We start from the raw sequence: 12,477 nt of genomic DNA, 5'->3' as shown, positions 1-12,477 counted from the left end.
GCAGCCCTCTTTTCTTGCGAAAGAAGTCAATCAGAAGTAAATAAAGGGAATAAGGAACAAAGAATAAACAGAGCCATAACAAAGGCTAACACATCAGAACAGAAGTCCAACAATCCATTGAGGTAAGTATGCTCCGAAAAAATCCAGATGGTGATATTCCAGAACTTGAAGGGATCGAAGAGTTCGGCTGAAACATAGCATTGGAGCAGGATGGACAGCTAGGAAGCCGTTTAAAATTAAGACTTTCCGTCATAGACTAGGAAAATCTACATTTTATGTCAAGACCGGAGGCTCCTATTATGCGATTTTAAAGCATATTAATTACATTGAATGAAACACTATCAAGAGGCTTGCAACAAAAAACTTGAAATATATTATCATTAGACCAATCTGCAGATTTCAGAATATCCTCCAGGCGGGAACCAGCCCAAAAGGCTTTGGAAGCCATAGCTCCTCTGGAAGAATGAGCTCCAATCATGGAAGTGTCAAAACCCGCTAAGGACATGATCTATCTAACCCAGCGGGCTAAAGTAGCGGCAGAAACCGGAGCAGCCCTCTTTTCTTGCGAAAGAAGTCAATCAGAAGTAAATAAAGGGATTAAGGAACAAAGAATAAACAGAGCCATAACAAAGGCTAACACATCAGAACAGAAGTCCAAAAATCCATTGAGGTAAGTATGCTCCGAAAAAATCCAGATGGTGATATTCCAGAACTTGAAGGGATCGAAGAGTTCGGCTGAAACATAGCATTGGAGCAGGATGGACAGCTAGGAAGCCGGTTGATTGGTGGAAACTGGTGCTGGAAGAAAGGGAGGGAGAAAAAATATTTATACCAGAGGTGGGATAATACTCGCCTTCGTGTCTTTAATAAAATTAAGACTTTCCGTCATAGACTAGGAAAATCTACATTTTATGTCAAGACCGGAGGCTCCTATTATGCGATTTTAAAGCATATTAATTACATTGACTGAAACACTATCAAGAGGCTTTCAACAAAAAACTTGAAATATATTATCATTAGACCAATCTGCAGATTTCAGAATATCCTTCAGGCGGGAACCAGCCCAAAAGGCTTTGGAAGCCATAGCTCCTCTGGAAGAATGAGCTCCAATCATGGAAGTGTCAAAACCCGCTAAGGACATGATCCATCTAACCCAGCGGGCTAAAGTAGCGGCAGAAACAGGATCACAGGGTTTCCTAAAGGAGATAAGGAGTTGGGAAACAGAGGATGTTCTCAAATCTGCAGTCTTTTGTTAACCTTTAAACATTGACCCACACATAATTTCAGATGTTGTGGAAAATAAGGATAGAAAACTGACATTAGGTTAGTCTTAGTTTGTCGTACCACAGAAAATAACACTCCTGAAGGAGTGAATTGATGGTTGGAGATGTCCAAAGCTTTGACATCAGACAGTCGTTTGATGGAAATCAGGCATTATAACATTGTTAATTTAGCAGATAACATTTTCAAGGATAGAACAGAATTATCAGGTAATGACACCAGGAACTTCAAAACAACATTAACGTCCCACAACTGACTGTATTTAGGTAAAGGTGGTTTGGAAAATTGTACTCCCTTCAAAAGTTGGCAGACTAACGGATGTTCTCCTACCGGTTTCTCGTTGACATGGATATGATTAGAGGATATGGCTTACCTGTAAAGGTTGATAGTTCTGAAGGCCTTACCTTTACTGGCTTCTGCGGCAAGAAAATTAACTATAAATATCACATCTGCTGAAAAGGGATCGATATGTTTTCCCAAACACCAGCTGTGCCATAAAGACCAGGCTGATTTGTAAGCCTTCTTGGTGCCAGGGGCCCAGGAATTTGAGATGTATTGTGAAGCTTCTGACAAAATGAGAGGAGCAGGTTGTGAAGTCCTGATATTTTCCAGGCGGATAGGGTGAGAAGGTTGTCCATAATAAGGGGTTGGGGACGTTGAAGAGGGTCCATCAATAGATCTGGGAAGGACTGAAGGAGCAAGGGAAAGTCCACAGAAAGTTCCAAGAGTAGGGAACCAGATTTGGGACTGCCGAAAGGGGGCTATCAGAATTATAGTGGCGTGTTGGCTTCTGAGCTGTGCTAGAACCCTGCTGATCATGATGAAAGGAGGAAAGGTGTAATTGAGGGAAAGAGACCAATCATGTAAGAAGGCATCTGATGCCAAGGCTAAGGGATCTGGGCGCCAACTGTGAAATTGAGGAAGTTGAGAGTTTAGACGGGATGCAAACAGGTCTATAGAAAGAGGACCCCTTAAAGACTGAATTTTCTGAAAAATTGATGGATGGCGCTGCCAATCGCTGGCATCTCGAAGATGACGGGAATGCCAATCCGCTACTGAATTGAGAGCACCTGGCAGATATTCTGCATGAACCGAAATATGGTTTTAAAGGTAAAATTCCCAGAATCTCTTTGCTAAATCCGATAGGGGTTTGGATTTTGTGCCCCTGAGGTGATTTATATACCTGACTGCTGAGATATTGTCCATCCTGAGAAGGATTGCACAGTGAACTTTGTGTTTTGCCAAGTTTCTGATTGAAAAGGAACCAGCAAGCATCTCTAAACAATTGATGTGCAGTTTGGACTCCTCTGATGACCAAGTACCTCCAGTCGAGATGGGACCACAGCGGGCCCCCCAGCCCAGACGACTTGCATCTGATTCTACCACAATATCTGGGGCTGATGCAAAGATACTTTTTCAGTTCCAAGCATCTAAATGGTCTATCCACCATCGAAGCTCTGTACAAGACTCGATATCTAGAGGGATTTTATCTGAATACGACAGCCCCTTTCTCAAGTGTTGAATCTTCAGTCCTTGAAGAGGACGATAATGAAGGGGACCTGAAAAAATTGCTTGGATAGAAGAGGATAGGTGACCTACTATTCGAGCTAATGACCTGAGAGATATTAGGGAGCTGCGTAGGATTTGGAGAATTTCTGACTTTATGGATTTTATTTTTGCAGCTGGGAGAAGAAGAGTAGCCGAAAGAGAATTGATTTGGAATCCTAAGAATTCTATGAGTTGAGTGGGAATTAGTAGGGATTTTTCTCTGTTTACTATGAAACCTAAGTCTGCTAAGAGAGAACAGGTAATCTTTAAATGTGTGAGAAGAATCTGAGAAGACTGACTTAAGATGAGGATATCGTCTAGGTAAATTAGAAGTCTTATCCCTTGCGCTCTCAGGTAAGCTACTATGGGTTTCATGAGCTTGGTGAAGCACCAAGGAGCAGACGATAGTCCGAAGGGAAGAGAGGTAAAGTGAAATGTTTGGTCCAACCATCGAAACTGAAGAAAGTTTCTGAAATTTGGATGGATTGGGAGCACTAAATATGAATCTTGGAGAGCCAGACGGACCATCCAGTCGCCTTGGAGAAGGGTATGTCTGAGGTGAAGGATGGTCTCCATTTTGAAATGGCAGTACAGCACAAACCAATTGAAGTGTTTGAGATTGATAACTGGTCTCATCTTTTTGTTTTTCTTTTGTACTAAGAAAATTGGTCTGGTAAAACCTAACGGATGAGGATGGGTAAGCGATATCGCTTGATTTTGAATGAGAGAGTTTACTTCGAGAGAAATGAGCTGGATCATTTCTGAGTAAAAATGAGGAGAAGGAAGAGTATCTACTTGGACAAAGATTGAGTAGAGGTGTATTCTGTAGCCCTGAACAGTGTCTAGAACCCAAGGATCCGAGGTAATTTCTAACCAATTTGAAAGAAAATGGCAAATACGACCTCCTATCGGAAAGGATCCGACATGAGGACTTACCTGTTGGATTGGAGGTATTTGAATTCCCTAAGGACCTGGAGCGGGTGCCTCTACCTCGCTGGGGATAAAATTGTGGTCTGAATTCCTGGTAGGAAGCGTTGTAGTATCCCCGGGAGCCTTGATTGACGAATCCGTGGCCGGTAAAGCGGCCCCTGCCTCTACCGGCCCTGGCAAAAATACATTGGCTAAACATTTTCTTCATGGACTGTTGAGCCTTGTCCAAGGAAGTGAATGTGGCAACATATTTACTTAAGTTCTTAATAAAAGGATCACCAAAAAGTAGTCCTTCAGTTTTTGTATGAGGGTGAACGGTTGCCAGGTTGATTAACTTCGGGTCGAGTTTGAGTAGGAGACCTTTCTTTCGCTCATGAATGAGAGCAGAATTAGCATTCCCCAGGAGGCAAAAACAGCGTTGGACCCACAATGACAATTCTTCTGGGTCGATAAAAGTACCCTCTAACCTGGCCGATTCGACCGGGTCAAAAATCCACATAAGCGGACCAATGACATCCAAAGGTTTGTCCTGACAGGACGACCAAGCCTTATCAACCCCCTTACGAGGGTCTTTGCCCAATTTAGTGAAAAAGTCAACAAAGGCTGATCAATGGAGGGAGTGATGGTAGCCTTATGAGGAAGAGCCGGGCGAGGACATTCGGATTTTAACTTGCCTCTTGTTTGTTTATCTAATGGAGAAAATAATTTTGCAGCCACATATCGACCCACATGGTCTGCGGGGGACCATTCAGTTGAGTTGGGATGAAGAATATGTCCAGGATCAAACATGGGAAAACCCGCCGCATCAAAAAGGGGGGAAACAACGGAGGAAACACTGGGTTTCTTTATAGGAGGGACAGATAACAAATCATCATCATCCTTGTCCGAAAAATAACAACTGGCATGACATCATCCGTGTCAGGGATGGAAGAGACTACGACAGGCGGAATTACATTATGTGACTTGGACTTGCGCTTTAAAGATGGCTTGGAAGAACCCGTATTATTATACTCCTTGGCAGGAGCCTTATGAGGACCCGCGTCCTCTGTCATGTGTGAATCAAGCTCACTATCCTTTTGCGCCAAATTAAGGGACTTTTTGGGTGATAGGCGCTGACTGCATTCCCCCGCAGTTTGGGCCGAAGATCTGGATATAAGATTTGAAAAAGATGTTTCTAGGTTTTTTGATAGCTTTTGAATAGAAGAAGACACGGCTTGATGCACAGAACTTCTAATAAATGTGCAAAGCTCATGTCTAATATATTCCAAATCACTAGGAATACCCTGTTCCATTGAAGAAGCGTCTGTCTCCATAATTATAGATGAAAAAACTAAGTTATAAGCTTTGTAACCTGAAAACCAGGCAACAAAGGGTTAAAACCCTGAGGGAAAGGACAGAGTAGCAAATCTCCTCCCCTGGGCGGAGTTCTAATGAAGAGCGATGCGCTGGCACAGAGAAAGGAGCCGGCCAAGCGTCGTCGTCGCGTGAGGCACAAAAGGCGAGGAAATGAAGAAATGGCAGTGAGCGCGTTCTCCTTGGTGTTTCCCTTGCCTCAGACGCAACGCGAATGATGGTTGCTGTCTGAGGCGAGGGAAAAAACGAACGTTGTAAAGCAGCGCGCGAGGGAGAGGCTGGTATTTTAAGAATGCGGCAACTTGCCAACTGTTAATAAACGGAAAACAAGCACTGTATAAAGCAAGTATGGGCTGAGAGCACGCTAATATCAAGCTGTATATGACCATAACAATAAGATAATCAATAAAATGTGAAGAGAAACGTTATATATGTACTTATATTGACTGCAGCAGCAAGAAAAGAGGGCTGCTCGAGGTCAAGTGACATCATAATGCTACATGTGTACCCCTATTGGTTGTTATGTTTGGAACTACGTTTTGAATCCCATTGGCTGTTCATGGTTAGCCTCATGGGATTTGTAGTTTTTCTTCACTGCTGCTGTCGAATAAAGTAAGAAAAGAAACGCATAATAGGAGCCTCCGGTCTTGACATAAAATTATGACAATTACAGGAAACATGCTTTAACCAAACACATGGATGATCTAACTTGAATAAACCACTTGCTTACAGGAAGTAGAGCAACATTTACCTACAACAGTGAGCAGACAATACAACTTTCAACATGTAAATCTAATCTCTTCAGAGCAATAGCTTCATATTTCATATGGGTACGGAATTCCCGAACATTGCTGTAAAATAATGAGAAGAAGTACATTTTTGCAAGCTTGTGCCATTTATAGTGAATAAACATTTTAAAATAAATATTTAATTGATAAATTAATCAATAACTAAATATGATTTCTATTGTTTCTCTTTCAGCTCAGAGGAATAACTGATCACAGTCATTTTGACAATTTCCTTCCTGAAATTGATGACCCACCCGACGAGCTCTCAGGATGGGATAAGAACTTCTAAAGAAAGTCTCCTGGTTGTTTAACAACAAAGATGTTACCAAAGGACTGTTTAGGAGCCGCGCTCTAAAGGGGAGCTAGTGCTGATCTAAACATGTTTTTTCCTAGAGAACCTTTGTATGACAATGTTGCCTTGTATGTTGCATTACTGGAAAGAATCTCAGAACTCCTTACTGATGAAAGTGATGCAGGTGGGGCACAAAGTTTGTTTAGTTGTGATCTAGCATCCTTGTTGCATAGTTGCAAAGGTCAGAGAACTCCAAATGTAGAGATTTAAGATGAAAAAGTTGACTCCCGTTTATCCTCTCGTCATCCACGAAAGAATCTGAATTTGTTGTCAAGTATGATGATTTGGGTGTAGCAGCAGGTATTTTAAAGAGAGCAGCTGGCACACGGAACAATGATTAAAAGGGAATATTTTTTTTTTTAAGTAAATTTATCTGTACTAAGTGACATAAAAGTAATTCACTGTAACGACTGTGAAACCAGATTATAAAAGTGAACACGTTTTGAGTGTTGTGAAAACCGCTTTTTTAGACAACTATCAGCATTCGTGTAATTTACGCTTTTCTTGAAAATGTATGTAACTGTGCGATCATGGGTACATGATAATTGTTAACATCTCTATAATCATATGTGGATGCTTTCCTAGAAAAATGCAAATTAGCTTTGCAGGTGGGAATGCCTCACATACACCTCTACTGTTTATGGTATTTACTGGAGGAAACTATCTAGTATTTTAACTGTACTCAGTGAAAATTCAGCCCTTTGTTACTCTCATCTCTATTCCTTTATTGTGAAATCAGGAATAACACTGGTGCCGGTCACTGAGAAGCACACAACTATGGACGTCATTTAGGGGTCAGAAAGGGCCCAAAGCATGATGAAAAGCAGCGCATTGTCCAAATTGGTGTTACTTTGTAATATTATCCAACTGCAACTTTATGTTACTTTGTGATACTATCCACTGCAAATCATCAATCGTCATATTACGGTCATGTGACATGCCTGCCTAGAAAAATCTTAGGGATCAGATGATTTCACTTCCTGTGATGTCATTATAGTCAATGGGTATGTGATGTCACTTCCACTGGCATTTTGGTAAATTGATGCCCTTGCACAAAACCACACTCAATGAACGGGTACTTGTGCATGATAGGAACTGGCATGCACCCAAAGACATGAGCTGGTTTCTCCATTTATATTTTTTCAGCATGTAATAATCTTCCTCCCTTCTTCCTTACAGCCATCCATCTAAGTTTCATCTTACATATAAACAGCCTACTCACATAGGTAAATTAGGCCATAGATGCAAGTATACTCCCTAATTCACCTCAGTTACCTCTGACTGGATTTCACAAAGGGATTCCAAACATGCATTAGCTCTTTTAGGGGTGAGAAGATCTACTTACCATCAAGGGAATAGCTTCAGGGGGTTGTTTGGGGATGTTACAGCCCCCTAATAACTGTATTCTATAAAAAATAATTGGGTACAGGTGATATAAGTCAGGTATTGTGAGGTGTTTTTTGGATTTTGCCTGGGATTTTTGCATAGATACACAGACAAATACATTCACACACACTTGTCTCTGTTTTAACCCCTCAGGTGCCCGGGATGAGGTGATTACGTCCGCTGCTGTGGCGCTCAGGCACCAGGGACGTAACCACCTCGCCCTGACATGGGCCTGGCACCCCCTCCCCTGGGCAGGGATGGAAGGGGAATCGCTTCCCCTTCCACCCCGACCCACCCCCAAACCCCCGTGGCATCTGATGACGTCAGCACACGATCGCACACTGACCTCATCAGAGGCTGCCCCCTCCGCACTGGAAGCTCAGCTTCCAGCACAGATCGGAGAAGAAATGCCTTACCATCTCTCCTCTGATCACGTGGAGGGGGCGAGGGAGGCATCAAAGGAAAGGAAACGCCTTTCCTTTCCTTTGATGTCTCTTTCTGCATGATCGGGCATCAGAAATGCCCACTAGACACCAGGGATTTTATTTTTTGTTGTTGTTTACAATAAAGGGGAGCAAACCATTGGGCAAGAGTCAGTCCCCAGGAGGGGCAAATAATTTTTAAGGCCATTTCTGCCCCCCCCAGGGGGCATATCATCCTATTATAATTAGGCCGATCTGCCCCGAGGGGGGGCAGAAACCTCTAGACACCAGGGGTAATTACTTTTGTGTTTCTTTTATTTTTTTAGATGTAGGGAGCGACCCCTTAGGTAAGGGTCGCTCCCCTGGGGACAAAATTAACTTTAGGCCATTTCTGCACCCATTGGGGGCAGATCAGCCTATTTTTATTAGGACCATCTAGACACCAGGGTTTTTCTTTTAGGTCAGTTTCACGTGAGGGGAGCAAACCATTGGGCAAGAGTCTCTCCCCTGGCCGGCAAATTTGTTTGAGGTCATTTCTGCCTCCCTTGGGGGCAGATTGGCGTATTGTAATTAGGCAGATCTGTCCCCAGAGGAAGACAGAAACATCTAAGCACCAGGGATCGTATTTCTTTGTTTGTTTTCTTTTTTTAGATGTGGGGAGCAACCCCTTAGTCAAGGGTCACTCCCCTGAGGGGAAAAATCTTTTAAGGTCATTTCTGCCCCCTTTGGGGCAGATCAGCCTATTTCTATTAGGTCAATCTGCCCCCAAGGGGGGCAGAAACCACTAGACACCAGGTATTTTTATTTTTTTGCGCCAATTTCATGCAAGGTGAGCGACCCCTTAGGCAAGGATCGCTCCCTGGGGGGGGAATTTATTTAAGGCCATCCTTTTTCTATTAGGCCAATCAGCCCTTGGGGGGCAGAAACTACTTAGGCACCAGGGATTGGTGTGTGGGTTTATGTGTGTGTTCTGTTTGGGGGCCTGCCCTCTGGGCAAGGGTCGCTCCCCATGGGGGCACATTACCTTTGGCCATATCACCCCCAACGCTACCAGAGACCAGGGAAGATTTTTTTTTTTTCAAAAAAAGAGGGTGAGGGTATTTTCATACCCCCAACCCAAATAAATGAGGCCAATATTGTTCTGCCACCTGGTGGGAAGATGGGGCAATTACTCCTGATCCACTCACCGGGGGGGAGGGACAGAAAGCCTACTAGATGCCAGGGAATAAAAAAACAAAGAAAAAAAGTGGGGCGGTGGCCACCAACCAGTATCGGCATGGTTATGCTCCCACCCCAACTGAAGGGGGTAACAGTCTTTCAGCTTTCCCCTGCAAACAACAACATGTTATCCCACGGCAAGCAAGAGGACATTTGATAATTTTGGGTTTTGGTTTTACATTTGACCATGAGAGCTTGTCTAACTCTCAAAATCGTCCCGCTTGGAATGGTGAGGGCTGCACTTTTTGGACTTTGGGACGCTGCCATGTAGAAAAATCCACAAGACCTAGACACATCTGAAAATTAAACATCTGGGTGAGACCTGGGTGGTGTGCTACACATGCTCCCGCACCATTTTCTTACCCACAATGCCCTGTAAACCTCCAAATTTGCTGGAAATCACACATATTTCCCAAATTTTTGTGATGGAACCTTCCGGAATCTGCAGGAATCCACAAAATTCCTACCACCCATCAGTGTCACATCGATACCGATAATAATTCTGCCCCGCTTGTCAGCCTAAAAATGTTTTCTTCCAAACTGCCTTTTTGGACCCGCTTTGGTTCCCCCTCAATTTTGACATGTTTTATGCTCTTCCCTGTCACAGGCAGTTGGCCCACCTATACAAGTGAGGTATCATTTTTACTGGGAAACTGAGGGGAACGTTGGGTGGTAGGAAATTTGTCCACGTGCGGTGATCACACACAGAAAATGGGAAAAATTTGTTTTTTTAAGTAACTGTGAAGTTTGCTGAGGATTCTGGGTAAGAAAACACTGGGGGATCCACGCAAGACACACCTCCTTGGACTCCCTCAGGTGTCTAGTTTTCAGAAATGTTTGGCTTTGGTAGGTTTCCCTATATGGCTGTTGAGCCCAGAAAAAAAAACGCAGGTGCCCCCGCAAAAACAGGTAGTTTTGTATTTGATAATTTTGATGTGTTCAGATAGTGTTTTGGGGCATTTCCTTTAGCGGGCACTAGGCCTACTGACACAAGTGAGGTACCATTGTTATCAGGAGACTTGGGGGAACGCTGGGTGGAAGGAAATTTGTGGCTCCTCTCAGATTCCAAAAAGTGATTTGTTGGCCAAAGTTTGAGGTTTGCAAAGGATTCTGGGTAACAGATACTGGTGCGAGCCCCACAAGTCACCCCATCTTGGATTTCCCTAGGTGTCTAGTTTTAAAAAAAGCACAGGTGTGGTAGGTTTCCCTACGTGCCGGCTGAGCTAGTGGCCAAAATCCACAGCTAGGCACATTGCAAAAAACAGCTCTGTTTTCTTTGGGAAAATGTAATGTGTCCACGTTGTGTTTTGGGGCATTTCCTGTCAAGGGCACTAAGCCTACCCACACAAGTCAGGTACCATTTTTATCTGGGGACTTGGGGGAACACTGGGTGAAAGGAAATTGGTTGCTCCTCTCAGATTCCAGAACGTTCTGTCACCAAAATGTGAGGAAAAAGTGTTTTTTTGGCCAAAGTTTGAGGTTTCAAAGGATTCTGGATAACAGAACCTGGTGAGAGCCCCACAAGTCACCCTATCCTGTATTACCATAGGTGTCTAGTTTTCAGAAATGCACAGGTTTGGTAGGTTTTCCTAGGTGCCGGCTGAACAAGAGATCAAAATCCACAGATAGACAATTTCCAAAAAACCCGTGAGTTTTCAATGTAAAAATGTGATGTGTCCATGTCTCCTGTCGCGGGCATTAGGCCTACCCATGCAAGTGAGGTACCATTTTTATCGGGAGACTTGGGGGAACACAGAATAGAAGAACAAGTGTTATTGCCCCTTGTCTTTCTCTACATTTTATCCTTCCAAATGTAAGACAGTGTATAAAAAAGACGTCTATATGAGAAATGCCCTGTAATTCACATGCTAGTAGGGGCACCCCGGAATTCAGAGATGTGCAAATAACTACTGCTTCTCAACACCTTATCTAGTGCCCATTTTGGAAATACAAAGTTATCCTTGATACCTATTTTTCACTCTTTATATTTCACCAAATGAATTGCTGTATACCAGGCCCACAAGGAAAACCCATTGCAAGGTGCAGCTCTTTATTGGCTCTGGGAACCTAGGTTTCTTGATGAACCTACAAGCCCAATATACCCCCTCAACCAGAAGAGTCCAGCAGACGTAACAATATATTACTTTTGAAAATCTGGCATCGCAGGAAAAAGTTACAGAGTAAAGCGTGGAGAAACATTGCTTTTTTTACCTCAATTTCAATTTTTTTTTTATTTCAGCTGTTATTTTCTGTAGGATATACACAAATGACCCCTTGGTGAATTCAGACTTTTGTCTACTTTTCAGAAATGTTTAGCTGTCTGGGATACAGCATTGGTTTCACACCCATTTCTTTCACTAACTGGAAGGAGGCTAAAAGCACAAAAAATAGTAAAAATGGGGTATGTGTGAGTAAAATGCCAAAATTGTGTTGCAAAATGTGGTTTTCTGATTTAGGTCTGCCTGTTCCTGAAAGCTGGGAAAATGTTTTTTTTAGCACCACAAGCACTTTGTTGATGCCATTTTCAGGGGAAAAGCCACAAGCCTTCTTCTGCAGCCCTTTTTTCCCATTTAAAAAAAACAAATACAAACTTTTCACTGTATGTTGGCTAATTTCTTGGTCTTCTCCGAGGGAACCCACAAACTCTGGGTACCGCTAGAATCCCTAGGATGTTGGAAACAAAGGACACAAATTTGGCGTGGGTAGCTTGTGTGGACAAAAGGTTATGAGGGCCTAAGCGCGAACTGCCCCAAATGGCCAAAAAAAGGCTTGTCACATGAGGGGTAAAAGGCCTGGCAGCGAAGGGGTTAAAGACTTAAAAATTGTTTATTTTACAAAATATTAAGTTTTAAATACCCCTACCAATCTGCACTCCTTTCCCTGCTCCTCAAGCGACCCCATGCCCTTCTTCCATCATAAAGTATTTTAACCAGCCTGATTATTAAAAAATCTGAAGCTCCCCTTGCAATCTTACTGCCCAAGCTACACCCCTGCCTATCCTTAAATCCCACTAAAGGAGTGAGATTGAGAGTGTTGCTTCACGCCAAGCCATACTAAGCCTTGAAATGAAATTGTGCATTTGTACAGGGTAATCCATTCTCCCTGTGTGGAGATCACCACAGAGAACACTGTACAGATGAAATGCATTCCCAACAAGGATTAACCAAGCAATCCACTTGGAAACTAAACCTCAGCCAGG

At 43.1% G+C, this 12,477-nt stretch overlaps 1 protein-coding gene across 4 annotated transcripts in view; it reads left to right on the top strand.

Moving 5' to 3' along the window:
• LOC138300782 (cGMP-dependent protein kinase 2-like) overlaps positions 1–9,284 on the top strand; it is a 3,513,105-nt gene extending 3,503,821 nt beyond the window's left edge. The window contains exon 19 of one of the 4 annotated variants that reach the window (XM_069240551.1): positions 6,094–9,284. In XM_069240551.1, coding sequence (XP_069096652.1) covers positions 6,094–6,189 — 96 coding nt within the window. In that variant the 3' untranslated portion in view covers positions 6,190–9,284. The remainder of the gene's footprint in view (positions 1–6,093) is intronic. The other 3 variants (XM_069240553.1, XM_069240554.1, XM_069240552.1) reach the window with 3 other exon arrangements.
• The last annotated feature ends 3,193 nt before the right edge of the window (positions 9,285–12,477 follow it).

This window comes from Pleurodeles waltl, chromosome 6 (assembly GCF_031143425.1).
Source record: "Pleurodeles waltl isolate 20211129_DDA chromosome 6, aPleWal1.hap1.20221129, whole genome shotgun sequence".
Lineage (NCBI taxonomy): Eukaryota > Metazoa > Chordata > Amphibia > Caudata > Salamandridae > Pleurodeles > Pleurodeles waltl.
The sequence above is the reverse complement of the archived record's forward strand: the minus strand, read 5'-3'. Positions and strand labels throughout refer to the sequence as shown.